Source organism: Esox lucius, chromosome 14, assembly GCF_011004845.1.
Source record: "Esox lucius isolate fEsoLuc1 chromosome 14, fEsoLuc1.pri, whole genome shotgun sequence".
Taxonomy (NCBI): domain Eukaryota; kingdom Metazoa; phylum Chordata; class Actinopteri; order Esociformes; family Esocidae; genus Esox; species Esox lucius.
The window spans coordinates 26,343,411-26,371,178 of record NC_047582.1 but is presented as its reverse complement, the minus strand read 5'-3'; the positions used below and the strand labels follow the sequence as shown (position 1 = coordinate 26,371,178).

General features: G+C 43.5%; 3 protein-coding genes, 1 long non-coding RNA gene and 3 other non-coding genes across 11 annotated transcripts; 1 reads left to right on the top strand and 6 right to left on the bottom strand.

The window, feature by feature from the left end:
* Window positions 1-39: 39 nt before the first annotated feature.
* Window positions 40-7,173, top strand: dipk1b (divergent protein kinase domain 1B). The gene is made up of 7 exons (XM_010878287.5): window positions 40-702; window positions 1,196-1,330; window positions 1,794-1,901; window positions 2,125-2,301; window positions 5,197-5,423; window positions 5,615-5,756; window positions 5,926-7,173. Exons 1-7 carry the CDS (start codon window positions 550-552, stop codon window positions 6,367-6,369), a joined length of 1,386 nt encoding a protein of 461 aa, XP_010876589.2. The 5' UTR covers window positions 40-549; the 3' UTR covers window positions 6,370-7,173.
* A 114-nt stretch (window positions 7,174-7,287) lies between these two features.
* Window positions 7,288-11,408, bottom strand: LOC106024644. Of its 3 annotated transcripts, none has more exons than XR_004576765.1 (8): window positions 11,386-11,408; window positions 10,455-10,576; window positions 9,950-10,014; window positions 9,556-9,688; window positions 9,157-9,220; window positions 8,763-8,895; window positions 8,364-8,427; window positions 7,288-7,621 (listed from the first exon to the last, which is right to left on the bottom strand). It is a non-coding gene; the product is annotated as an uncharacterized LOC106024644 (long non-coding RNA). The 3 variants fall into 3 exon arrangements; XR_003782871.2 differs by lacking the exon at window positions 11,386-11,408 and adding an exon at window positions 10,886-11,375; XR_003782870.2 differs by lacking the exon at window positions 11,386-11,408 and having other exon boundaries at window positions 10,455-11,372.
* Window positions 8,180-8,310, bottom strand: LOC114840910. Its single transcript, XR_003782902.1, has one exon. It is a non-coding gene; the product is annotated as a small nucleolar RNA SNORA17 (small nucleolar RNA).
* Window positions 8,976-9,106, bottom strand: LOC114840911. Its single transcript, XR_003782903.1, has one exon. It is a non-coding gene; the product is annotated as a small nucleolar RNA SNORA17 (small nucleolar RNA).
* LOC114840912 lies at window positions 9,769-9,899 on the bottom strand. The gene has a single exon (XR_003782904.1). It is a non-coding gene; the product is annotated as a small nucleolar RNA SNORA17 (small nucleolar RNA).
* A 1,271-nt stretch (window positions 11,409-12,679) lies between the features above and the next one.
* mrps2 (mitochondrial ribosomal protein S2) lies at window positions 12,680-17,557 on the bottom strand. Its single transcript, XM_010878286.4, has 4 exons — window positions 17,447-17,557; window positions 17,053-17,169; window positions 16,800-16,929; window positions 12,680-13,848 (listed from the first exon to the last, which is right to left on the bottom strand). The coding sequence occupies exons 1-4, from the start codon at window positions 17,469-17,471 to the stop codon at window positions 13,296-13,298; spliced, it is 825 nt and encodes a 274-aa protein (XP_010876588.1). The 5' UTR covers window positions 17,472-17,557; the 3' UTR covers window positions 12,680-13,295.
* A 61-nt stretch (window positions 17,558-17,618) lies between these two features.
* ppp1r26 (protein phosphatase 1, regulatory subunit 26) lies at window positions 17,619-27,578 on the bottom strand. 3 transcript variants are annotated; one of them, XM_020053556.3, is made up of 5 exons: window positions 27,375-27,577; window positions 21,672-25,414; window positions 19,560-19,680; window positions 18,114-18,169; window positions 17,619-18,015 (listed from the first exon to the last, which is right to left on the bottom strand). In XM_020053556.3, the coding sequence occupies exons 2-5, from the start codon at window positions 25,346-25,348 to the stop codon at window positions 17,970-17,972; spliced, it is 3,900 nt and encodes a 1,299-aa protein (XP_019909115.2). In that variant the 5' UTR covers window positions 25,349-25,414; window positions 27,375-27,577; the 3' UTR covers window positions 17,619-17,969. The 3 variants fall into 3 exon arrangements, with proteins under 3 accessions (XP_019909115.2, XP_012992678.2, XP_034152709.1); XM_013137224.4 differs by having other exon boundaries at window positions 17,619-18,012; XM_034296818.1 differs by lacking the exons at window positions 17,619-18,015; window positions 18,114-18,169 and adding an exon at window positions 18,187-18,377 and having other exon boundaries at window positions 27,375-27,578.
* Between the last annotated feature and the right edge of the window lie 190 nt (window positions 27,579-27,768).

Genomic DNA, 27,768 nt, shown 5'->3' with positions numbered 1-27,768 from the left:
TTAAAGGAGCAAGGGTATCGATTTATGTCGGAGGTCTAAAAGATGAGCTGAGACCGTACCCTTTTAATATAGAGTTCTCTGAATCGCTGCGGCCATCAGGGTTTGTTCGGGTTTCGTTGGTGGAGTCAGACCGAGTAACACATCCTATTCATCAAGGCTATTCTGTAGCCTACGTTATGTATTAGCCTGTTTGTTGAACCCGAGGAGGATTTTTCAGTCGACATCGCTGTCACAATTAATGGCGACAAGGCAACAGGAAACGTGTCCTCAAAATGTCAATCTGCGTGATCTAATCGGAGTTCCTTCAGTTCTTATTTTTCGTCATGGACGATCTTGGTTCTTTTCTGCAAAACGAATCGCTTTTTGGGTGAACTACGATTATGCCCGGTGTCGCTGACCTGACTCAGCGATGCTTTGGACTCTTGGATTTTGTCTTTCATTTTCACATGAGCTTCTGCATATGCACATTTTAAACGTTAAAAAGCACTATACGCAATGCTATGGAGTTTAATGGGGTAATGATGTCAGATTATTGAGCTCAGATGGTAGATGCTGTCCCATGGATGTGACTCGACTGGAATACGTTTCAGGGATTTATTACAGGCCGTGCTCGTCTTCCCAACGGAATCATTCGTGATGCCCCGAGGTTTACGGAGACTCGTGCACCTAGTGCTTTTTTGCCCATTATCGAAGGGCCTGCAGGTGGGACTGAGATGTTACTGTTTCTTTTTCATTTTATTTCGAATTATTTGACTGACTGTAGACATTTCACAGTAAATGGCGTTAATTAGAAACAACACCTTAAACCCGTTTATTGATTTATTTTGTCTGGATAAACAGTTTATTTGCTTTGTGGACACAGGTCTTATTTAATATCAAAGCTGAGAATATTTAAAGGATATGCATTTACGTTTTACTCATCGCACATTATCCAGAGCAATCTCTCCGGCATTCGTGTTTTTAAAAAATGTATTTTAGAGATTGATTGCAAGCATCTTATTTAGCTCGATGTGGTGACCTGTATAATGTCTTGGTCTGTACACTGCAGTAAATACAGGTCCCAAGAGCTCATTAACTTGCAATTTTTCTGCTGGCCAAATCAGGGTTGTGATTTGCAATGCTGGTACTTGTCTAAATCACCATGGATGAAAGTGTTAACAAAAGGACCATGTTTGTCTTCCTCACCACTGTTCAGAGTCGTCTCCCGGCTTTAAAGGTAAAGTACCTGCTGCTGGTCTGGTTGGGGATTTTGGTGGCCAGTTGGGTCCTCTACATGCAGTATGCTTCCTACTCAGAACTCTGCAGAGGCCATGTCTGCCACATGGTTATTGTAAGTATGAACACAAACAGGAAAACACAAACATAGGCTATGTGAGTGACATATACAGTTGTGCTCAAAAGTTTCCATACCCTTGGAGAATTGGTAATATATGTACCATTTGTAAAGAAAACATGAGTGAGCAGTCAAAACATGTCTTTTATTTCTTATGGGATTCACATTCAACTGTTGGTCATAACAGAATGGCACAATTATAAAACAAAACACGGGCAGTGGGTTAGACTGCTTGACCACACAGGCCACTGAATGTAGGTTTTACATTTCGATTTTGACTTCTCCCCACAAACGCTTGTCTGGTCCATCAACTCTGCCTCGCACGCCTTCATGGACGCTTTGCCGTGTTGTGCCTGTAGTTTTGAAACCTCTCTGGTGAGACTGTATGAACATTAGTTCCTGTTGCAGTTTGTTATGTGACAATGCATTTCCTGTTTCCTTGCCGACTTGTTTGCTTCAGTGTGACCACTACAGGAGAGGCATTATCTCAGGATCATCCTGCAAAGCCCTGTGTGAGGAGAGGAGTCTGACCTTGCAGCGATGCATGTCCACATCCTCTACACACCAGGTAGATAACATACACGCACACACACACACAGAGGTTCCTACCACGAGACAATCACCCGACACACCTGACTGGCTAGCTGTGATTTAAAGGCAGTCATAATATATGTCTAGCTCTATGAGATTAAACACACACACACACAACACTAACATAAAACACACACATTACACTACTACGGAGTTGTATTTCAACACTATTGATAACTTGTAATTGCCCATGCTTCCAGGTGTATAGTGGTCTTTGGAAGGAGAGGCCTGTTGTGATAAAGTGTGGCCTGGAAGAGTCTCTGAAGGGAGATGGGGCTCCCGACTCTTTACTGAGGCAGGAAATGACCCTATTTGACAAGCCCACTCGCGGGACCTCCATGGATGAGTTCAGAGAGATGCTGCACAGCTTCCTCAAGGTCTGGCTGCTGGTTTAACTTCCTTTCAGAGCTAGATTAGATAGAGGGACGTATTCTTTTTCCTGACAATGTCAGGCAGTAGAAACAGGATTGCAGACAAACACTTTACAATATAAAACAATCACATGACAAGTTACATTTATAATAATGAGAAATGTTTTTACTATAATTTACATTATAAGCTCACATTTATATACAGGTGCTGGTCATACAATTAGAATATCATCAAAAAGTTGATTTATTTCAGTAATTCCATTCAAAAAGTGAAACTTGTATAATGTATATACTCATTCCACACAGACTGATATATTTCAAGTGTTTATTTCTTTTAATTTTGATGATTATAACTGAAAACTACTGAAAACCCTGAGGCATTCCCAGGCCAGTGTCGAACTATAATCTCTCCACCTAGTCCTGGGCCTACCCCGAGGTCTCCTTCCAGCTGGACGTGCCTGGAACACCTCCCTAGGAATACGTCCTGGGGGCATCCTTACCAGATGCCCGAACCACCTCAACTGGCTCCCTTTGATGCAAAGGAGCAGCGGCTCTACTCCGAGTTCCTCACGGATGGCTGAGCTTCTCACCCTATCCCTAAGGGAGAAGCCAGGCACCCTTCTGAGAAAACCCATTTCAGCCGCTTGTACTCGTGATCTTGTTCTTTCGGTCATGACCCAGCCTTCATGACCATAGGTGAGGGTAGGAAGGAAAATGGACCGGTATATCGAGAGCTTTGCCTTCCGGCTCAGCTCTCTTTTTGTCACAATGGTGCGGTAAAGTGAATGCAATACCGCCCCCGCTGCTCCGATTCTCCGGCCAATCTCCCGCTCCATTGTCCCCTCACTCGCGAACAAGACCCCGAGATACTTGAACTCCTTTACTTGGGGTAACACCTCATTCCCTACACGGAGGAGGCACTCCATCGGTTTCCTGCTGAGAACCATGGCCTCAGATTTAAAGGTGCTAATCCTCATCCCAACCGCTTCGCACTCGGCTGCGAACCGGTCCAGTGAGTGCTGAAGGTCACAGACCGATGATGTCATCAGGACCACATCATCCACAAAAAACAGTGCCACACTCCAATCAGCTAATTAACTTTTAGTTGCAAAGGCCTTTAAATGGTCTCAGTCTAGTTCTGTAGGCAACACAATCATGGGGAAGACTGCTGACTTGACAGCTGTCCAAAAGACGACCATTGACACCTTGCACAAGGAGGGCAAGACACAAAAGGTCATAGCTAAAGAGGCTGGCTGTTCACAGAGCTCTGTGTCCAAGTACATTAATAGAGAGGCGAAAGGAAGGAAAAGATGTGGTAGAAAAAAGTGTACAAGCAATAGGGATAACCGCACCCTGGAGAGGATTGTGAAACAAAACCCATTCAAAAATGTGGGGGAGATTCACAAAGAGTGGACTGCAGCTGGAGTCAGTGCTTCAAGAACCACCACGCACAGACGTATGCAAGACATGGGTTTCAGCTGTCGCATTCCTTGTGTCAAGCCACTCTTGAACAAGACACAGCGTCAGAAGCGTCTCGCCTGGGCTAAAGACAAAAAGGACTGGACTGCTGCTGAGTTATGTTCTCTGATGAAAGTAAATTTGCATTTCCTTTGGAAATCAAGGTCCCAGAGTCTGGAGGAAGAGAGGAGAGGCACATAATCCACATTGCTTGAAGTCCAGTGTAAAGTTTCCACAGTCAGTGATGGTTTGGGGTGCCATGTCATCTGCTGGTGTTGGTCCACTGTGTTTTCTGAGGTCCAAGGTCAATGCAGCCGTCTACCAGGAAGTTTTAGAGCACTTCATGCTTCCTGCTGCTGACCAGCTTTATGGAGATGCAGATTTCATTTTCCAACAGGACTTGGTACCTGCACACAGTGCCAAAGCTACCAGTACCTGGTTTAAGGACCATGGTATCCCTGTTTTTAATTGGCCATCAAACTCACCTGACCTTAACCTTATAGAAAATCTATGGGGTATATGCCAGACCCAACAATGCAAAAGAGCTGAAGGCCACTATCAGAGCAACCTGGGCTCTCATAACACCTGAGCAGTGCCAGTATTAAGTAATATTCAAATTTTCGGAGATACGGAATTTGGGATTTTCATTAGTTGTCAGTTATAAATCATCACAATTAAAAGAAACAAACATTTGAAATATATCAGTCTGTGTGTAATGAATGAATATAATATACAAGTTTCACTTTTTAAATGGAATTACTGAAATAAATCAACTTTTTGATGATATTCTAATTTTATGACCAGCACCTATAATAGGAAAGTGTGGGGAGGGATCATTGGAAATTCATTTGACCTTGTAGTGGGTACAGTATATTGCATCAGGCACTAAAAGAACAAAAGTGCAGGTCTTCTGTACTGTAGATACGCCTACATAGTCTGTGCTGGAAAGCAACATAAAAGCGAGGCAGAGTGACCTTATTATCCGTGTGCTTCTGGCTCCTCGGAAAGAGAGAGAGAAAACGGGTTTGTGAGGAGGGGGAAGAGGTAGAGTGTTGGAAGAGACAACGCGGTAGGGCGAAGTGAGAGAGAGCAAGCAGGAAACTAGGGGTAGAAGCCCTGTTCCAAATATAGCCGAAGAGAAGGAGCTAAAGACACGGTCATTGTCATCACAATTGCTCACTTGTAAGACATAATAGAGATGCAAGTGGATATTCACCACAGTGCTGCTCCCTGACGGTGATCTAATGAGAGCAGCATGGAAGAAATCTAGCACATTTCAATCATCCCACTGTCTATTGACATGTGATCAGCGTCCTGTGACTTAGTCACATCTTTTCAGTGAAAGAAAACATAAACACCAGTATGCTAGGTTTCAGCATCACTGTCCCCTGGAAAAAGTGTTTTCACTCCCACATATTCCCCTCTCTCTGCCCTACCTTTCAGTCTACCCTGGGGGAGCAGCCCTCTCTAACCACCCTGGTCGGGCGCGTCATCACCCTGGCCGACGTGAACAAGGACGGCAAAGTGTCCCTGGCCGAGGCGAAGTCGGTGTGGGCGCTCCTCCAGATCAATGAGTTCCTGTTGATGGTGGCCCTGCAGGAGAAGGAGCACACGCCCAAACTGTTGGGCTTCTGCGGGGATCTGTACGTGACGGAGCGCGTGGGCCACAGGTCAGGATTGTAGTCAACTTCATTGCCATGCGACACATTCCATTAGGTATTACTCTAGGTGCGGAAGCCCTCTGAACAATTAGCCCAATCATAAGTGTTTTCATTCATGCCTTCGTTTTTTTTCTCAAATGCACATCTGGTGGCTAAATGTATTTTTTATTTTTATTTTATTTAACACATTGAATCCACAGCTCCCTGTACAGACTGGAGATCCCCAGCTACCTGCAGGCGTTAGTTCCGGAGGCCCTGAGCTCCAGTCTGAATCAATGGCTGGCCCCTGCGTGGCCCCGGAGAGCTCGAATCACCATTGGACTGCTTGAGTTTGTGGAGGAGGTTAATATGTCTCAGTAATCCCTTTTAAGAAACCCTGTCCGCAGCTCTGTGCATACACTCAGAGCATAAAGCCGAGAAAAAGAACAATTCGAGATGAAATGCAGTCGTTGGGATTTAGCATGATCTTTACTCACAATATGCATCTAAACAGTGTCACCTATATCAACAGGTGTTTCACGGGGCCTATGGGAGCTTCCTGCTGTGTGACGCCAGCTCGCGCCATGTGGGCTACAACGTCAAGTATGACTGCAAAATGGCCGACCTGCGTAGCGTGGCATCGGAGGCGGCCATCCGCACATTCCTGCGCGGGCGTCGCTGTGAAACCAACGCGGACTGCACCTTTGGGCGCGACTGCACGGCCACGTGTGACCGGCTGGTGAAGCAGTGCAACACCGAGGTGGTCCAGCCCAACCTGGCAAAGGTGTGTGTGCTTCTACAGGACTACCTGCTGTTTGGCGCACCCCCAGACCTCCGTGCAGACCTGGAGAAGCAGCTCCGTACCTGCGTGACGCTCAGCGGCCTGGCCAGCCAGATGGAGGTTCACCACTCACTGGTCCTCAACAACCTGAAGACCCTGCTGTGGAAGACCATCTCGAACACACAGTACTCCTGAGAACCACAGAGACACCGGCACCTGGCAGTAGGCCCAAGACATTCATTAGGCACTAAACAATAGAACACTGAAACAGGGATGGACTTGTGCGAACACAAACTACGTTTTAAGTGTTACCAAAAAAGGTGTTTGCTACATTATGCCCTGTTAGCTATTTCCATGGAGTGACTGTTCCTCTCCAGGCCATAACTTAAGCATGTCTGAACTCTACCCTAATAATTTACCCTAAACATACTTGTACTCAATGCAGACTGACTGCTGAGGATGTTACCTCTTACCCTACCTTACATTGTGGGTCAGTCACTGAACTAGCAAATTGCCATCAGATAACATTTAAAATGCAGGCCTCTTAATAGATTTTGGGATGAGGAAAACCGACACTCAGGGCCTTGCCTGTGTATTGTCATTTCTATTCAGTAATTAACAAATTTACAAACTAATCAGGGAACTGCCATGTAGTGCTCTGAGGATCTGTTGGGCGTGATGGTAACAGTATGTTTGAAAAGCATGTCCTGTGACCACGGTCCGCTCCCAGGGAAGCTTGAACGAGTGGCGATGCTGTCCTCATGGAGAATTGTGGGTAGACTAACAGTCGGGTCAGAGCCAGGACAAAGACTAAGCCAAACAGTGGCCATTTCTTTTAAAAGCAACATTGAAGTGGAACCCTTAAGGCGGTTCTGATGCCATGGCTGCGTAGAACATCCCTTTAGATCTCGTTCGACTAGATCCATGTTCACCACATTACCATCCATCTCAGTCACTAAGCCCTGGTAATGTGGTTAGCTAGTGTATAATTCTAACGAATGCACAATTAAGCTGCTGTCTTTAGTGTATGTACTGTCTACTTCAGTGTGAGAGTGACCATGTTAAGGCCTATGAAAAGATGCTATTTAACAAATAAATCAAGCGAGATAAGAGTGAATTTTACTTAAAGTGAAACGAGGTACTTGCATTTATTAAACAAAATAGTACAGTGAAATTGGCTGCACAAACACTAAAACATAGTAATGTAAATTAAACTATTTAACCTTCTGACAGCACATTAGTGTCTTAAGTAGAGCATGTCCCCACACTGCAGTATCTTAAACAATTAGCAACGTTAAAAATGCATTAGAAGGTGAGTAAACAAGGCTGCTGTCATTCAAATTGATCTTCGTTATGTAACCACACCGGGAGTGTAGCCTACACGGTTGGGACTTCATCCTGCTTCTGAAACGGGGCAGAACCATGGTCTCTTAAGCCCTTCTGTCATCTGTCAAAGTAAAAGAAAATGTAATTACTTCCAGCAATTATTCAAAACTAATGAAACAAACTGAGTCAACTTGGCCTAATGATAATTTCCAGTTAGTAGTCAAATTTGTTTTGGGACTGCACAACAGCTGTGGATAAGAGTACTTCCTAAATAAATGAAATGTTAACTAGGTCATTATGGGTAACGGCATGAAACATCCACCTGTGTTTGCAGTGGTGAGAATAACTGGCTATTTGTTTTCCCAAAATAAAATATTTCACAGTTGTGCCAGCCTAAAACACAGCTGCTCTGGTCATTCACTTCTACATCTCAAGAACAGTGAAATAAGTAACCAACAGGCATGTCACCGTTACACCAATAATTCTTCACATCCAACAATTGGTATTTCATCCCATCAAACTAAAAACAGCACAATAAAACAAACACCTGGCCATGCGGTCAGCTTGACATAATGTCACGTGTAGCCAGTTTAGTACCACCCCCATCCAGCCAGCGGCTCCAAACACCTTCTGTACTGAGACCATTTGTCTGAGGTTTTAAAGGCCTATACAGATGTTACATGTCGAGCCATGATCACCCCAAGCCCCCACTGTTCTGGGTCCTTGGTGTAAACATGACCCTTTCACTCTCCGCCCCTCATGACACAGGTTCAACACGTACAGTCGGACTGCAACGCCTCGAGGGGCAGATTGGTAGGAGAACTTTCTACTTGTAGGCCGGTTTCCCCGGAGGACAGCCTCACCATGGCATGATGCTCCAGGTTACCCCCTACGACCAGGTAGCCCTGCTGCACGCCGACGGTCCATCTGAGAACATACAGAAGATGGTTAAACAACAAGTACAGTGAAGACAGTCATTGAAACAACGCCAGTTACAAAGATCAGAACTCTGCTTGGCTAACAGGCAATGATTAATGACAGCTGTCTCAAGGGGTCAGAAACGTCAAGATTTAGTCACATTCCATAAGTTGACACGTTTAGTATTACTGGCAGCATACAAAGCATTCATATTCAGGTGTCTCGCCATATAGGTCTCAGATAATTTGGTTGAGGATATCCATCACACGTTCAGCGTGGTGCATGATTTCTCATCACAGACCCATGTCATGTAGACTGAATTAACCCGGCTGCCTACTGCTTACCATTAGGTGGGGAAGGCCATCCATCCATCCGACAAGGAGCCATCCCTTCTTTTATTCATATGCTTAGACAGTGGGACCCCAATCAGATTTGAGTGGAATCCAATACCTTGCTGATCACTTCGCAAAGGGAGCGCTATAAAGAAACCATTAAAAAGGTGTAACGAGTTAGAGACCAGTCATCATCTACTCCAATTAGATTTCATAAATGTTGCTCTTGTCGAGCCATGATCACCCCAAGCCCCCACTGTTCTGGGTCCTTGGTGTAAACATGACCCTTTCACTCTCCGCCCCTCATGACACAGGTTCAACACGTACAGTCGGACTGCAACGCCTCGAGGGGCAGATTGGTAGAACATTCTACATGTAGGCAGGTTTCCCCGGAGGACAGCCTCACCATGGCATGATGCTCCAGGTTACCCCCTACGACCAGGTAGCCCTGCTGCACGCCGACGGTCCATCTGAGAACATACAGAAGATGGTTAAACAACAAGTACAGTGAAGACAGTCATTGAAACAACGCCAGTTACAAAGATCAGAACTCTGCTTGGCTAACAGGCAATGATTAATGACAGCTGTCTCAAGGGGTCAGAAACGTCAAGATTTAGTCACATTCCATAAGTTGACACGTTTAGTATTACTGGCAGCATACAAAGCATTCATATTCAGGTGTCTCGCCAAATAGGTCTCAGATAATTTGGTTGAGGATATCCATCACACGTTCAGCGTGGTGCATGATTTCTCATCACAGACCCATGTCATGTAGACTGAATTAACCCGGCTGCCTACTGCTTACCATTAGGTGGGGAAGGCCATCCATCCATCCGACAAGGAGCCATCCCTTCTTTTATTCATATGCTTAGACAGTGGGACCCCAATCAGATTTGAGTGGAATCCAATACCTTGCTGATCACTTCGCAAAGGGAGCGCTATAAAGAAACCATTAAAAAGGTGTAACGAGTTAGAGACCAGTCATCATCTACTCCAATTAGATTTCATAAATGTTGCTCTTGTCGAGCCATGATCACCCCAAGCCCCCACTGTTCTGGGTCCTTGGTGTAAACATGACCCTTTCACTCTCCGCCCCTCATGACACAGGTTCAACACGTACAGTCGGACTGCAACGCCTCGAGGGGCAGATTGGTAGAACATTCTACATGTAGGCAGGTTTCCCCGGAGGACAGCCTCACCATGGCATGATGCTCCAGGTTACCCCCCTACGACAAGGTAGCCCTGCTGCACGCCGACGGTCCATCTGAGAACATACAGAAGATGGTTAAACAACAAGTACAGTGAAGACAGTCATTGAAACACAACGCCAGTTACACAGCACCATTTGTTAACATGTTAGATAGAAACTAGCCTTTATCTGGCCCGGTTCCATACTCGCTGCCCACTGAACAGGACAAGCGAGCCATCGTGGGTCAGTTTCTGTCTGCCCGCTTAATGCAAAACAGTGACATTGGAGTCAGTTATGTCTCAAGGGGCAAGAAACACCAAGAGATACTATTAGAATTTTTTTCCCAAAAGACAAACAAGACATTTAATACTACTACAGTCAAAATAGAAAGCAATCAAAACAGCCAAAAGAACACTGATATTCAAGTGTCTGGCTACACTGGTCCCAGATAATTTGGTAGTGGATATCGCATGATTTCATCCAAGAACTCATTTAAAAGGCTGCCTGTTGCTTACCATCAAAAGTTCCTGCCATTCTTCAAGAAAGGCAGCCATCATCCTTCTTCCATTCATCACTTCATGGGGCACCAGATTACAGTGGTATCAAATATTCTCCAACAAAGACAAAAGTGGGAAAACTAGAGAGAGAAAATTAGAGCTATTAGCTAAGATCTGTCAATTTACTGTTATTTAATTGCATAAAACGTCACATCAGAGCTAAGATCACTTGGAACAGTTCTGGGTCATTGGGAGCACATATGGCCCAATCATGTCACCCCTTAACAGACAGGTTTAACAGTCAGACAGCAAGCCCTGGAGAAGCTGCTTGGCAGGAAACCAAACAGTAATAGTGTACAAATAGCGAACTACAAGAAATGGAACCAATGTGGCCTTTTGTATTATCACCAAGGGTTGTTCATTACACCACCCACTTCTCCGCTCCTTACCGTTAAAACTAGTCTTAATTAAAACCCCTCCTTAACAGATGAATCGCCATATAAATCTAGTTTAACCAGAAGATCTCTCGCTGGCACTGAAACGCCATGGCTTTTAGGTTAATCGCCGTGTGCCGTGGTTTCGCACCTACGTTACCTCATGTTGCTTATGCTAAGAACGTGTTACAACTATTAGTAGTGCTTCGATAGATATATCAATAGCATTAATTCTTAATACAACGCAATTAAACTTTATTACAGCAGGCTGTCACAGGATGAGGAATTATATGGGAAAAAATAAAAGAACCAACTGTCTGTACAGTAACAAACGTTCCACGAGGTTGTAACACGCATTCGATCACAGTTAGTGGGAAAAAATATAAAATGAAAATGGCTACAACGCATCAAACACCCAACATTAAAACACCCTCAATATATTTAAAATAAACGCATCACGTGCATTAAAAGTCTTTGCGCAAAGAGAACTGAAACAAATAACACAGCACACTCACCCCCGAATCTATCTTAGTGAGAGAACGAATGTGGGGGGAGGTGCTTATTTATATGGATAAGATACGGAAACTCAGAGGGACCATTTCAAATATCCACGTACAAATCCGCTGGTGATCCACTACCAGCTATAACGATATGCTGTTCTTTAAACAATTTGGACACTTAATTATCCACAGCGAGTCACAATTACAATTTAATTATTTTCCTATCCGGGACCACAACCCTGGCGTTGTAAGCCTTCTTTTCAGACATGGTCACTGTTTAAAGGTTCCTGTTATGAGGTTGTTATACAACACGTTTTTACGAGTACGTGATAAGGATGTTAGAATTGGGATTTCTGAACTTTTTTCCACTTGTCGGTTTTGACAGCACACATACAATCTCATCTATATTTATTTGGACAGTTCTCGTGGTAATATACGTTTTTATTCGAGTGTATTTGCGTACATACTAGTTTAAAATATGAACACTTAAACAATCACCCTATTTCCGTGGAACATTACTATTGCGACACATTAATATCCACATGAAGATAAGGCCTGAACTGCAATAGTCAGTCATTTGTTATGGGATCGTTCTGCCTTAAATCTCATCTCCAGTAAATTAAAATAATATTCAATTGCATTTAAATCTGGTGATTGACTTGGCCAGTCAAGAACATTCTACTGTTTGACCCTGAAAAACTCAGCATGCACATTTATCACTCCCTTTTAACTGTATGTAGGGCAACGTTTCTGCAAACTGTAACTAGCTTCTGTATTTCTGTTGAAGTCTTTCGCAAATGGTAGTGTCTGACACACAAACCTACGCCCTGGAATGTTCCTGAGGCTTTTATGAACGCTGAGGTCAGCGCAAATGCTTTTAAATTTGTGAATGTTTCAAACAGGGGTTTTTGGTAAGCTTATGTTTTTGGTGGTTCCTTATTTTTCATTCACACTTTATTCCTCATTTTGACTGACACAGAGGACACCAAAGCCTAAACCAAGACATGTACAGCTCTTTTATGCATTCACAAAGGATGTGACGGAACAAACTTGACCTAACCAGAAGAATCTGTCGAAACAAATTGTCCAACTACATTTGGTGCTAGGACATTTATATATAGTATGTATTAACTGCTGTTAATTATATTTTGTGAAACCAATATATACACAAGTACCCAAAATTAAAAGCTGAAAAACTATACTTGCATTTAAGTTTGAGTATACAGCCTAAACAAGCTGTATTAGCCAGGTATTACAATTCCTGGAAACGCTTGAAGGTGGAAACGCACAGAAGAGATGACTGACCACACACAGTTCAAAAAGTTTACTTGATAAGTAGTATGAGTGCATTTGCATCATCTGATACAGAAAAAAATTAATGTGACCAGAAAATGAGAAGATGAGTAAGCTTTCTCTAAAGATACAGCTAGACTCACTTTGCATTGCAACATAGCCATTTATTTAAACATTTATATTAAATTTGACATTTATGTTTACACATTGCTTTATTTAAAAAATACTTCCCTTCTATTGTCCTCCTTCAGAAAGTGAGAGACTACACTATAGTTTATGCTGACATAGTCTTAAATGGTATCACAGGTGGAAAATGAGAGACAGTGAAGAACTGCTGAAGAAACATGATAAAGGACACATTCCATTTGCAGAGAATTGTTTCTTGAAAATAGTTGATGAAAACATTGTTTTAAATTGTAAAATGTGTTTTCAATCAGTATAAACAGTAACAATAAGTGCAAAATATTCATATTAACGTTAAAATAAATGGCTAATTTGCATTGAAAACGATATATCTAGAGTCTAGACAAATAGCAACAACTGTACAAATACATAAAATCTGTGAGAAAATAATGCATTTTCCCAGGACTAAATCAGGTGCAAGGCCTTTATTCATTCCGCCTGGTTTCCTCTTACAAGGAGCTCGCTGTGGGGGCTGTTGCTGACTGGCCGTGCAGCAGCTCCATCTGTCGTCTCTTATCCTTGGCCCTGTTGACGACGGTCTTGAACAGGCGGCAGTACAGCTCCATGGCGGCCGGCGTGTCGTCATTCCCAGGCACCGGGTAGGTCACCAGGCTGGGGTTGCAGTTAGAGTCCACCACCCCCACCGTGGGTATGTTCATTTTGGCCGCGTCGCGGATCCCCACATGCTGCTGGAAGACGTTGTTGAGCGTTGAGAGGAAGACAATTAGGTCAGGCAGGCGGACCCCTGGGCCATACTGGATGGGGGCGTTGGTTAGCAGGCCGCCCTGCCAGTAGCGCGCGTGGGCATATTCTCCGCAGTCCCGTGCCATGCTTTCTACCAAGTGGCCAAACTGGCGGCGGCGGGAAATGAATAGGATGATACCACCGCGGTAGGCTATATGGGCAGTGAAGTTTAGGGCACTTTGTAGGTGCTCCACTGTCTGGTCCAGGTCAATAATATCTTGGTCGAGACGACAGCCAAACAGGTAGGGCTCCATCAGCCTACGGAAGAGATAACAGGTGATATTATGCTTCAGTTCATACCGACAGTGCCTGAAGAAATTTAAGCAAATACCCTGCTCTATTTCTTTCTAGCACACTGACCATTAGTTCTTCTGAAAACTCCTTGGTGCTTACAGTGAGGGAAATATTTGTTCCCCTACTGATTTTGTGTTTGCCCACTGACAAAAAAATTATCAGTCTATAATTTAAATTGATTTGCATTTTAATGAGTGAAATAAGAGTTTGACCCCTCTGCAAAACATGACTTAGTACTTGTGGCAAAAACCTTGTTGGTGAGGGCTGATGTTTCCTGTAGCTGGCCACCAGGTTTGTACAAAACTCAGGAGGGATTTTGTCCTACTTCTCTTTGCAGATCTTCCCCAAGTCATTAATGTTTCGAGGCTGACGTTTGGAAACTTGAACATTCAGCTCCCTCCTCAGATTTTCTATGGGATTTAGGTCTGGGGACTGGCTAGGCCACTCCAGGACCTTAATGTGCTTCTTCTTGAGCCACTCCTTTGTTGCCTTGGCCGTGTGTTTTGGGTCATTGTCATACTGGAATACCCATCCAAGACCCATTTTCAATGCCCTGGCTGAGGGAAGGAGGTTCTCACACAAGATTTGACGGTACATGACCCCGTCCATCGTCCCTTTGATGCGGTGAAGTTGCCCTGTCCCCTTAGCAGAAAAACACCCCCAAAACATAATGTTTCCACCTCCATGTTTGACGGTGGGGATGGTGTTCTGTGAGTCATAGGCAGCATTCCTCCTCCTCCAAACATAGTGAGTTGAGTTGATGCCAAATAGCTTTCTTGGTGACTATGGTCCCAGCTGCCTTGAGATCATTGATAAGATCCTCCTGTGTAGTTCTGGGTAGATTCCTCACTGATCTCATGATCATTGTAACTCCACGAGGTGAGATCTTGCATGGAGCCCCAGACTGACGGAGATAAACAGGTGTTTTGTGTTTCTTCCATTTTTGAATAATCGCACCAACTGTTTGGTTGCTTGGCGATGGTCTTGTAGCCCATTCCAGCCTTGTGTAGGACAGCAATCTTGTCCCAGATATCCTTGGACAGCTCTTTGGTCTTGGCCATGGTGGAGAGTTTGGAATCTGATTGATTGCTTCTGTGGAAAGTTGTCTTTTATACAGGTAACAAGCTGAGATAGGGGCACTCCCTTTAAGCGTGTGCTCCTAATCTCAGCTCGTAACCTGTATAAAAGACACCTGGGAGCCAGAAATCTCTGATTGAGAGGGGATCAAATACGAACTCATTAAAATGCAAATCAATTGAAAACATTTTTGACATGTTTTCTGGATTTATTTATTGTTATTCTGTCTCTCACTGTTCAAATAAACCTACCATTAAAATGATAGACTGATAATTTCTTTGGCAGTGGGCAAACGTACCAAATCAGCAGGGGATCAAATACTTTTTTCCCCCTCACTGTATGCTTGACCATTTGCTAAAAAATGCAGAAAAGGGAACTTAAAAATACTTTTAAATTAACCCTGAAATCATGTAAATAACTACGATGTGGCTGTTGAACATGGTGTGTGAGTCTGGCGTCACAAAACTACAGTGCTCAAAGAGCAGTATACAAACAGCAGACAAAATGCCAGATGGCCTGTTCCATATATTCCACAGCCTACATGGTAATCTGAAGAGATGCTTCCTGAAGCACCTCCCACAAGTTGGATTGGCTTGACGGGCACTTCTTAGGTACCATACGATCAAAGTGCTCCCACAACAGCTCCATTACAGACAGAATATCAGCCTCCTGCTTCTTCCCTATATAGTTCTTGCATAGTTTGGAGCTGTGCTTTGGGTAATTATCCTGTTGCAGGAGGAAATTGCCTCGAATCAAACACTGTACAAAGGGTATGGCATGGAGTTGCAAAATGGAGCCATAACCTTTCTTCTTAAGAGATCCCTTTTAACCTGTACAAATCTCCCCCTGACCATCACATGGTCAAGCACTCCTTCAGCATCTTTTCATTTGGTCGGCGTCTCACGAACGTTCTTCTTTGTGATCCAAACACATCAAACTTAGATTTGTTTGTCCATAAAACCCCTCCCCCAATCTTCTATCTTAGTGTTCTCTTTTTATTGGCCAGTCGGAGATAAGGCTTTTTCTTTGCAACTCTGCCTAGAAGTCCAGCATCCAGGAGTCGCCCCTTCAATACTGACATTGAGATTGGTGCTTTGCGGGTACTATTTAATGATGCTGCCAGCTGAGGGCCTGTTAGGTGTCTGTTTCCTGAACTAGATACTCTAAATATATTTGTCTTTTTGTCAGTTGGGCATTGGGGCCTCCCACTCCACTTTCTATTCTGGTTACAGACAGTTTGCGCTGTTCTGTGAAGGAAGTAGTACACAGCGTTTTACGAGATATTCAGTTTCTTGGCAATTTATCGCAAGGAATAGCCTTCATTTCTGAGAACAAGACTAGACTGACGTGTTTCAGAAGAATTGTTTTTGTTTCTGGCCATTTTCAGCCTGTAATTGAACCCACAAACGCTGATGCTCCGGATACTCAACTAGTCTAAAGGCCGGTTTAATTGCTTCTTTAATCCACACAATAGTATTTGACTTTTAAAATGATTACCAAATGGATTAGTAAACACAATGTGCCATTGGAACACGAGTGATAGTTGCAGATAATGGGCCTCTGTACACCTATGCCGATAATACATTGAACATCTGCTGTTTCCAGCTACAATAGTAATTTACAACATTAACAATGTCTACACTCACTGTATATCTGATCAATTTGATATGCAAGTTTATACTTTGTGTCTGTATCCTTTGTGAGTATTTATTGGCGATGTATATCAGGCTTTGCAATTAAATGTGCACTAAGAAATTAATGATGTACAAAAACAATTTAAAAGCAATATGCGACAAAAAACGGTCAGATTAATTATGAAAATCAAAAATCCACCCAACCTGTGTCGGCATCCTTTCTTGTGTCCAAGGTGCACTCTGGCATCGAATAGGTCTTGCAATGAAAACAGTTCTGACAAGCGGAAGAAATCTGGCGTTTGAAGAGGTATGTTTAGGATCTTGTCAGTGACATCTAGAAAAAGAGGTTCATTATTTGTGATTGTACAAAAGCTTTAAGAATTCATGTCATGCTAAGTATCCATATCTACAACCGTAGCAATATAGCTAACTGTACGGGTCAATGACTATTGCTTACCTGTTTTTTCAGTTATCAAGGGGGCTGTATTGACTGCCGCAGCAGCAGTCGCATAGAACTGTCCACTTAAGGAATATCCGGCCGTAACAAGCCGGGGCTGACGGAGCCGGCACAAACCTACAAGAACCCCACCTGCAGTTAGTTATTGTTTAATCGTATGGGTGCTTGCTACTGGCTTTAGCAACAATACATTGAACATTACATATTCACGTTGGATAAGACCATACTACTGCTAACAAGCTAGCTGGCATTTGTTATATGCTTCCTGTCGGCGTGACAAAACGAGCTGTTTTTATAGTCTGGCAAGGTAGAACAAAAGGCGAAAACCTGTAACATTTAATAATCAATAACAATCACAAATATTACTGGACTGTGAAAAATAAAAAATAAATACCTTTTGTAAGAACTCTGGTTGCCATGCTTGCTCTGGTTCTGTCCCCTCCCACTGAAGGTCAAAGAAAAATGCAACTAGGTAGTTGTAGTCCATTATTAGTTTCGTGCGCGTTAGAACCGATTAGAACAAGCGTAAATTATTTGCTGTGGAATACAACTCCCATGACCAGGAAGCAAGTTAAACGTTTATTCGAAAACTATGACATTCTAATACATAAGGAATTTACATTCCACTCCAATTGTTCTGGATCTCTGGATAACCTAACTGTTTTTTCAATTGTAAAGAAATTATACCACAGAAATATGAATATGATACAGAAGTTACACAAAAAAGGTAGTGAAATAGAAACAGAATTTGAATATTAAGAATCCATCATCAAAATATTATACAAATAATACAAACATTGTTGAATCAAAAACAACAACAAAGAGATTTTGGCATTTCAAGTTTAACATAACTAACAGACAAATAGTCAAACAGTAGAACAATTATTCCTTTTCAATGAGAAATCTTGAAAAATCTTCTAAAACAACTGCTGTGCTTTGCTTTCAGTAGATTCATTTATCCTGCTAAGAAAAAAATAATCATTACCTTCTAATAAGGGCAGTGCATGTATCTCCACATTGTACTATTGTATCATCAAGTACATTTGACAGGCAATAAATACCTGGAAAACGGTAGAAATTTAAGCTTTCTCTTAACAGTTTTCTCCGTCCTGGTGTTCTGAAAAAGAGAATCCAAAATAATTAATTGCCACAAACCCCAATTTATCACAAACCTATTCCAGATCTGAACCCCCTTCAGCCCAAAGGCACATTGCCAATACACTGCCCAATATACTCTGAGCACCCCAAGTCAAATCCTTATTGGCATCTGTTGGGTAGGGATCGTAACTCCAATCCACCAAATCTTGTCCCGGCTTCTTGGAGATCTGGAATAGTTTTATTCATTAAACGGTTTGATTAAGGTTTGTATAGTCTGGCAAGGCGATACCAAGAAATATTGTCACGGCCCCTCTGAGATCTGGATACGTTTTTATAAAATTGTCTGAATGGAGTGTATATGCCCATTACTAACATTTCTATTGAATGTTACATTTCAAGAAACCTCCCATACATGCCCATTGAAGGTGTGGTAAGAGTTGTGTTCGACAATTCTTTCTGTGCCATTTACTTAAATGTTTGCAAAATAAGCTACATACTGCTGTAGAAAATCAATCAATCAGCCTTGATCAATCAGCACACTGGTCCTGTTCCCTTAAATCTAGCGTAAATGAGGATATACGTATACCTTGGTCAATTCATTTCTTCACAGATGCCTAGAGTTACAAAGTATACAGCAAAATACATATTTTTGTTTATCCCTATTGTCATGATTCGTCATTGAGGCCCTGCTTTATTGCAGAAACTCCAAGCTGACTCTGTACAGTTGATGTTGAGGTATGTTTCCCCCAAAGCAAATCCAATGCTGCTCTGGTTCTTATCACGATGCTCGCTCAACCAGGAGGTTTTGACCAGAGTCCCTATCTGCTGGAGCGGAAACAATATCCATGTGACTCAAGTCACTTGATGGAATTACTGAAATCAAATGTCTAGTATCGAACTCAAACTAACAAGCTAACCAACTACTAACCATGCTGCTCCAAGCAAAAGCAAATGTCGATTTGGCAGCTAATTAGCCTCCTTACTAGTGCATTACTTGAATAGACCAGGTCCAAACATGACAAAAACATACTTTAGGAGTACTGAGACTGCTTTGCCACACAGCAGTAGGTGCTAGAGACAGAACTTCACCTGTATCAAAGCCTACATAAGTGTATCATTTTTTAAATATAAATTACCATTGATTGTGTAACCACTCCATTAAACAATCAAGTTCAGATTGGTCAGTAAGCATATATGACACGTCAAAAGTGTCATTTGACATGTGTTTTGACATTCAAGAGACGAAAAATGGCATTCCATAGCCTAGTGAAGAACCTTTAGGCATTTGATTTGATTAACTGAGGCGTTACATATTTTACACAGGCCCCTGGTAAAACAAGTTCGCCAGGCCTAGCGTGGCATGGGATCATATGGGTAGTGTGCTTATCTATCCCCAGGTGTCACTGTACCATTGGCAGCTTCCCAGCATCTGTATTACACATCCATCTGAACCTCCTGCGTCTCTCCTCTGTGTTCAGTGCTATGTATGGGCTGAGGGTGATACCAGGGTCAATGGAGCTGGACAGGGACCTGAGGCGAGGCAGAACAGGGAAGGAAGCATCAGTGGATGTTTATGACAACCAGGGTTGGACAACTGGCGGTCTGCAGGCTTTATCGCCCCTCACACCACCGTCACCCTCAAATTACTTTTGTGTTATAATAGTAAAGTACACAATTTACAAATTTGGTTGTGCATTTAGTTGCATAAGCCATTAGTATGTCAGCTGAAACAATGGCAAATTAATGTAGCTTTGGCAACCATTGGTCTAAAACTAGTAATCATGATTCCCATTGATTCTGTTAGTGATTTGCTAAATATTTTTTTTTTTCTTCTTTTTTATCTTGAACCCTTTGAAAATTAGTAGGGTAGCAGGAAAAAAGACTTGCGAGCCACCGTAGCCCCTTACGATGAATTTAGATTTAGTTTTGTATTATTTCAATAGAAATCTAGAAAATGTGTTTTCATATGCAGACAAATAAATGCATGTACACTCATAGTAAAAATCTAAAACTTAAACATTGCATTAACATTTAAGTCATTTAGCATTTAACAACACACATACAATAGCTGTTTATATATTTAGATAAGAAATGCACAGCTGTCTTTGAAATTCACTCTTTATTACACAGTTGCACTTTAAAGATACAGTGAAAGTTTCTTTCCTCTGACCGGGAAAAGGGGGGAAAATTTCAATTTTTGCAAAATATTTATGAAAACTGGCGATGCACAGCATGTTCAGTAAATGTCTTTTTTTCTCCTTTTTTATAAACAAAAATAAATAACATTCTTCTCACACAAGAAAATTCAAGAAAACTACAAGAACCAAAAAAACTAACAAAACCAAGTGAGCAAAGAAAAAAAACAACAACCACCAAATTGCAAGTAATGAAATTCTGAAGAGCCTTGATTTTGTTGTGTGCTTGTGAGACGGAAATCCACCACTGATATGGGCAATGTGCCTATGTTTATAAAGAGCCAAATCTCTTCAGGATAGGCTGCCAAAATGTGTATACTTTTATCAGACACAAGACAGAGCAAATATACAAAAAGCATGTGTAAAAACAGCAAATGACTGGGATTAGTTGCTTTCACAATTTTAACTGCTGCCGACAGAACAAACAGAAATATATGTTATGACAGGGATAAACTGCCTTGTTACATGAATATGATATGATACTTTTTTGTTTACATGCGTTTGTGTCAGTAAATGGGGAAGGACTGTATTAGAACGCAAGGGACGATTTTGGCCGATGGACGAATCACAAGGAGGATAAGGAAACAGACACAGAGGACTCTTAGGCAAGCTGAATACAGAGTTTGAAGTATTTGCATGATAAAGTAAATTCAACCATCCATTCATGGAGCCACAAAACACATCTACCTCACGGCTTGGTGTTAGAATTATGTCTCAGTTGTTCAGTATTCGACCCAATATGTTATGGTATGCACACTCATACTGCATACATGTAGTATTTTGGCATTGCCGACACCTACAGACTTGACCAGAACATGTTGACAGGGCCGCATTGTAGCGTTTATTTTCAAATGTCAGTGAGACATTGGTGAGACAAAAATAGCCATCATAGTTCCTGAAAGTAAGAACCGCACATACAGCTGTGCATTGGGTGGTACGACAAACATTTATAAACTCAGCTTGTTTCAGGGCGCTGGCTGATATTGCTTTTAGGGGTTTCATTGGTAAGAACAGGTCTGATGTGTTCTAAGAACACGAATGAAAAATGAAATGTTTTAGTCTTAAATTCTCAATGACTTGCGTTATAGCATTTAAATAGATGTATAAATGTACAAATATATAAAAAGAAGCTTTGTACTCTGCTTATTTTGTGTAGCAACAACAAACAATCCCTTGGAACCTACCAATGTACTTGCATTTACATGATATCCACTAGGAAGGAGAGCACAGTCAACAGGCTAACTAAGACCTAAAGAGTTCAAATCAAATGGATGTGATGCTGCTATCTGTCCCCACAAACAAGAGAAAAGAAAAGCCTTTACTTACAAAGAGGGAAAGCCCTGCTTCTTCTCTGGGCTCGTCCTCTCATCTGACTCGCTGATATCTGTCTCATCTACACACTCCTCTTCCCGTCTTCCTATCTGCTCTCCTCCTCTTTCCTCTGTCATCCTGCTCCCCCTTTCCCTCTCACTTTCCCTTCCCCTCTCTCCTGCGGCCAAATCTCGCCTCCTGTCCTCCTTTCCCTCGCTCCCTTTCTCCTCCCTGCTTCTGACCTGTACGTGATTGGTCTTGTTCGTGGACAGCTCAACGTACGTCGTCCGGTCCTTGGCCACGTGTACCACGCTGCTCTCCGCCAGTCCCGGGGCCAGGGTCGGGGACGAACCCCAGCGGTGGCCCGAACCGGACGCGTGGCCATGGAGGAAGTACCTTCCTGAAGGCCCCGTCGCCGTAGGTCTCCGGGTCAAGCTGGGGAAAGGGGAGCTGAAAACAGCGGCTGACGTGGACGTGGTCTCGAAGGATGAGGGGCGGTGGAAAGGAACCAGTGGGGTTCTGAGGCTACGCCCTGTCCTGACAGGTGGACAGGTGGAGACAGGCGTGTCGGCTCTAGATGCAGTCTCAGCGCTCCTCCTATGGTCGAAGAGGCCGGTGGGCACACCACACTGATATGCTGGGGTCCTGGCTGTCTTTTCTCCCAAACTAGGGGAGCTGTACTGGAATGGGTTCCGCTTATGGATCTTCTCTTTTGTCTGAGTGGTAGGGATGGCTTGGCCCTTGCTCTGCTCTGAGTCAGTTCTAGGCAAAGAGGTGCCGGGGCTTGGAAATGACTTGTGGTCATGACCCCTTGCCATCTCTGAGCTGGCACTCTGGTGGGCATCGCTGCTTCCTGATCCCGAACTGGATCTCCTCCTCTTTTCTGCCCTGGCAGCCCCTGACCCAGTGCCATTGGTGGGCTCCATAGCGGGAGGGTAGGAGCTTGGGGTGAGGGGTAAAACGAGACACGACCCCCTGGCGGTGTCTGGGGTGGTGGGGTTTCCTTGATTTGCAGGGGTTGTGTTCGGAAAGACTCCCCTGCCTAGAATTCTTCTCTGCTCAGGACTAGTCTGGCGAGGCGGCTCAGAGAATTGAGTAACATCCATTCTTGAAATTTCAGCCAGCTGATTTTCCGATTTGATGCATCTCTCCATGACAGGGACTGTAGTCTTGCCACTCCCATTCCCAACGTCCTGTCCGTCAGCCGTTTTTACAGCGGAAGTAGAAACCTTAGCCTTCTCCGCAAGGAACTTTCTGATCTCCTGCTCAATGCTGTCATCACTGTCCACTGAACTGCTGTCTTCTTTTATCTGAACAACAACTGGGCTACCCTCTGTTGACAGCCCTTCTACATCTCGGTTTACTTCAGCTCTGTCTGTCTCATTTGCCTGGTTTAGGGATTCTTTCTTCTTGTTGCTTTGTGGGTGACTTGACACATTCTTACTAATTCTCCCTTTCTTTTTTTTATCGTTTCTGCTCTCGGTAGAGGGACTAGTAGGGGTGACTTTAAGGCTGGTTTTCAAAAGGCTGATGGGCTTAGGCTCTGTTTTGAGGCTCCTTAATGCTGACGGCGGTTTCTTGTCTCTAGTCTTCTTCTTCAACTTCTTCTTGGTCTTGAGCAGGTCTTTTATTGCTGTGTCCAGGTCTTCGTCGCTGTCCAGTGAGCTACTCTTGTCTCCGGTCTGTTCTCTCCTCCTCTCCGAGGCTCTGGCCAATTGAGGGGTGTTTTTCAGGCAGGAGGCGGACAAGCTCGACAGTCCGTCATGCTCGGTGGAGGGCTTTGGATCGGCCTCTTTCATTTTGAGATCAGTTTCTCCTTCCTCGTTGGAAACCTTTCTGCCGTTGTCTTCCTCTTTGCGCTTTCTTTTCTGAGTCAAAGACAGTCTGATAGTTTTCTTTTGGGCCGGACTCAGTTTGGGGTGTTTTTTTGGTTCGGTCACTATGTTAGTTCCATCCGGACTTGTACCAACAGCTGAGTCAGTACCAGGGGACTGTTTGTGCATTTGGGCCTTCTGCTCGAGAAACTTCCGGATTTCCTGTTCAATCCCATCCTCGCTGTCAATGGAGCTTTCATCCTCACTTTTCCGCTCATCATCTGGGCAGTTCCCAGAGATGAGAAGAGAAGTGGTGGTGGTTGGCTCTGTGGTACTGCTGTTGATACTGAGAAGGCCAGCAGCTGCGTTAGGGTTGAAGGTGTCTGGCATTTTAATGACAGCTTTGGAGATGTCCAGTATGGCCTCAGCACACATCAGCTCAGCTGTGGTGGTAATAGTGTTGACCTTCAGGGTGGCTGGGCCTGGGGTGGCACCCAGCTCCTGCTCTTTCTGTTGCAGGGGCTCCACTTTGGTGGACAGGAGGCTGTTCCCCTTGGGGCTGCTAGCTGGCAATCTGTTTTTGATAAGGGAGAGCGAGGAACCAGGAGTCTGAGAGGGTAGAGAGGATGTCTCTGGTTTTTTCTTTTTCTTTTTAGACAGTTTGTGTTTTTTCACTGCCCCTGCCTGATTGTTTGCGTTCTCAGGACAGTGTTGAGCAGTTGCCCCCCTGCTCACTTGCTTTTGCTTGGGTAGAGATAGAGAGAGCTTGGTTACACTCTTCTCTTTCTGCTTTTCCAGCTGGTAACGGCGAATAGCTTCTTCTATTCCGTCATCGCTGCTGCTGCTAGAGTCTGCTTCCTCTTTGAGGTGGCGAAGGGGTTTGGTGGACTGTCTGCCTCCTCCTTCATGTCTATCTTTCCTCTTCTCCTGCTGGTAGCGCTGAATGGCCTCCTCAATGCCGTCATCACTGCTGCTGCTACTGTCACTGTCAGACAAGTGTTCCTCCAGCTTCATTGATTTCTCTGACTTGCTGTTCAGTACAGGTCCCTTCAGTTTGTCAGAGAGCAGGTACACATTAGAGGGGCCTCTCTTCTTTTCAAAAGAGGCCAATTTTTTTACCACCACTGCTTTGCTTGTATCCATTTTCTTGAAGGGATTCTCTTTGCAAGTGGGTGTCTTGCTTTTTACATGTTTTTTCATGGTTGGTGGTACAGTGTTTTGAGTATATGTTTTCACACTTCTTGGGACCTGGTTGCTGGCAGTTAAAACCTTATTGCTGTCAGAATGTTGTTTAGGAGGTTCTGGAACGGCTAGAGGAGCCTCCCTCCGGGGCGTCTTAGGCGGCTGTAGTACATTACCAGCTGCCTCCGGCTCAGCCTTGCGTTTGTGGTCGTCCTTTTCCTTCAGGTACTCCTGTATTGCCTCTTCAATGCCATCGCTTGAGTCATCACTGTCAGCACTTGGGCTCTCTGAATCAACATTAGAGGAAACTTCTGGCAGTGCCAGCAAGATATCAGAGTGAGTGGGAGGAGGAGGTCCTCTGAATTTGGAACTAGGACCTGTCACCAAAGGAGGTCCCCTTCGGGCCTTGAAACCTTGGCCCTGGGAACTCCGGGCTCCAGCCTCCTGCCCCGGTTGTCCTGATAGTACCTGGTTCAACTCCATCTCGTCGCCCATGTCAAGTGAGGACTGGGTGCTCCTTAAGCTCTCTATGATCATCTGGACTTTCTCTGGGATGGGTGTTCCAGTGGTGGACAAGTCGCTGTCAGAGTCATTGAAGCACAGGGGTAGACCGCTAAAGCCTCTGGGCGGACCACCGCACGAGGACCTCCATTCTGAGTGAATAGCCGCAACTGGAGGCACATTCATCAAGTACATTATAGTGTGGTGATGGGGTGGGTGGGAGCATGGGAACTGCTTCTGACCACACTCACATCTTTACACCTGAAACCAAGAGAGAAACCAGTTACAGATTTGTATTCCTGTTATACACCATGCAGGGTTCTTTATGATTAAGGATTCGATATTTAGAGGCCTAGCCATCATTTCGTTTATTTGGTTATGGAACTAGAAATGTTTATTCAGAAAAATTTATTATTTCATTCAACCAAGTAGAGGTACATATTGTTGATGCTTTTGATAGCTACCTTGCAATACCTCACGTATAACTCAACATTTTTGTGAGTTGAAGACATAACTGGGTGATATGTACAAAAACACCGGTCACAATAAATTGCCTAAATTGACAGGAAAACATTACATACGGTGGATATAAAAAGTCTACACACCCTGTTAAAATGCCAGGTTTATGTGATTTTAAAGAATGAGACAAAGATAAATCATGTTAGAACTTTTTTCCACTTTGAATGTAATCTATACTGTGAACAATTCAGTTGAAAAACAAACTGAAATCTTCGAGGGGGAAAAATGAAAAATAAAACCTTATTGCAGAATTAATCAAGATATTTGATACACATTGTGAAGAGGATGCATTACAGTAACAAAATACAGTTCATTGGCCACATAATCTACATCTCACTCTAAAAAATACTCATTGAAAAACGGTTATTTGCCTTGACGCGGGGAATCCGGAAGCGATGAAGGGGGATCAATCGTGTGGAGGGATTCTGTGTGTAAGAATGTTCTATGATCTCAACGTGTTCTTCAAATCACTGTGCCTTTATCCTCAATGTGAGGGTTGGAAATCATGAGTGTTAATAATCTTGACTACTACCTTCTATAGAAAAGAATGTTCTCTGAGCAACTGTATTAGCATAAAATAATAATTCCCAAATGTTCACCCCATTGTAGCTACAACAATGCAGAACGTGCCTACGCCTAAAATGACAAAATCTGCCAGAAAATGTATTTCTTATAATTAATTTATCACCACAACCAATTAGGTTATTCTACCGATAGACTACGTCATGCGCGAATGCACTATATCAAACTAGCAGGTGTAAAGGAGCGGTCATGTGTAGCGCGATACTTAAACCCGCCGTGGTGCCTCCACTGTCTGTCAACCCCAGGATAGTCATAAACAACGTAGCCGACTTCCCTGGCTGCAATATCCCGCTGAGGAAGAACAGAGGGCCGCAAACCTGTTTAGGACTATATAGTGCATTCACGCACTGTTTCATCAAATAGAATAACACACACAAAAAAAACATCGTGTGATCACGAATAAAACGTGCATAACCGAGTTAAGTACGCTACACGTAGTTATAGTAAGAATGTATAAACTCCAAATAGACGACAGTTCATGTCCAAATTGTGGTAGCCGTCATGAACATGCATTAGCCTGAGAACGACTTTTTAACGCTGGACCCTAAAATAATTGTGTTCCTAACCAAAAAAAAAAACTGTAAACATACCACTTTACCCGTATTAACACATCAACACCATCTGCATAAGGGTTATACTTGAGGAACACTTAATTTCCAACAAAATTGTGCCCGTATGTCGAGGGCATTGTCTCCGAACCTCAATGCCCCGGTTGTCGCATAGCCACCCTCCGCAGTTAACGTATCCCTCTAGCGGCTCGGGCTGCACTGATGCCCGGTGTGTATCACTAGGAGACACCGCAGACCAACCATATTCCTCCGCTACACGGCCAGTTCTTTTTCAAACCCTCTCTTCACGTTGGCACCGTATCAAAGGACACAGGTAATTCGACAATACTTTTCACAATAACTGTATTAATTGAAAAGTATAACACAGGCGGGATGAGGAGAGCTCATTGAGCATATTCGGTGACTTCAGAAATATACTGGCGGGCCTCCTGCACAACCGGCATTTTTCTGCGAAGAAAACCTTTGTATTGTGCACTTCAGCACCCTCGAAATATTCCCGTATAAGTGTAGGCAGATGATATCGTCACATTGACGTATCTTGTTAAACTTACCTGATTAGGGTTGAATCGCTCGTACACGTTAATTTATTTCCCCCCTGTTTCGCTGGTTTCCCTAGCTAATTCGATTTCAGTATCCACACACAGCATCAGCGATTACGCGCAAACCGTGCACACGGCCTCCAGCACCCCTTCCTCTCCACCTCCACCAGGGTCTTTATTAAAGAAACAGTATCACAGCATCCCACCGAAGCTATGGTAAAGTTGACCTCAACCGACTTAGAGGTTCGTCAGATGTGCAGCTACAATACTTTTATATGATTCCTATATTCTTGATATGGACGGTCAGACATTATGCTCAGAGGCCTTATTGAAATATAACGGCTGATGTCGTTACACATAATATGCATTTTTAAACACACAACTTTACATTTGACAAAATTATGCA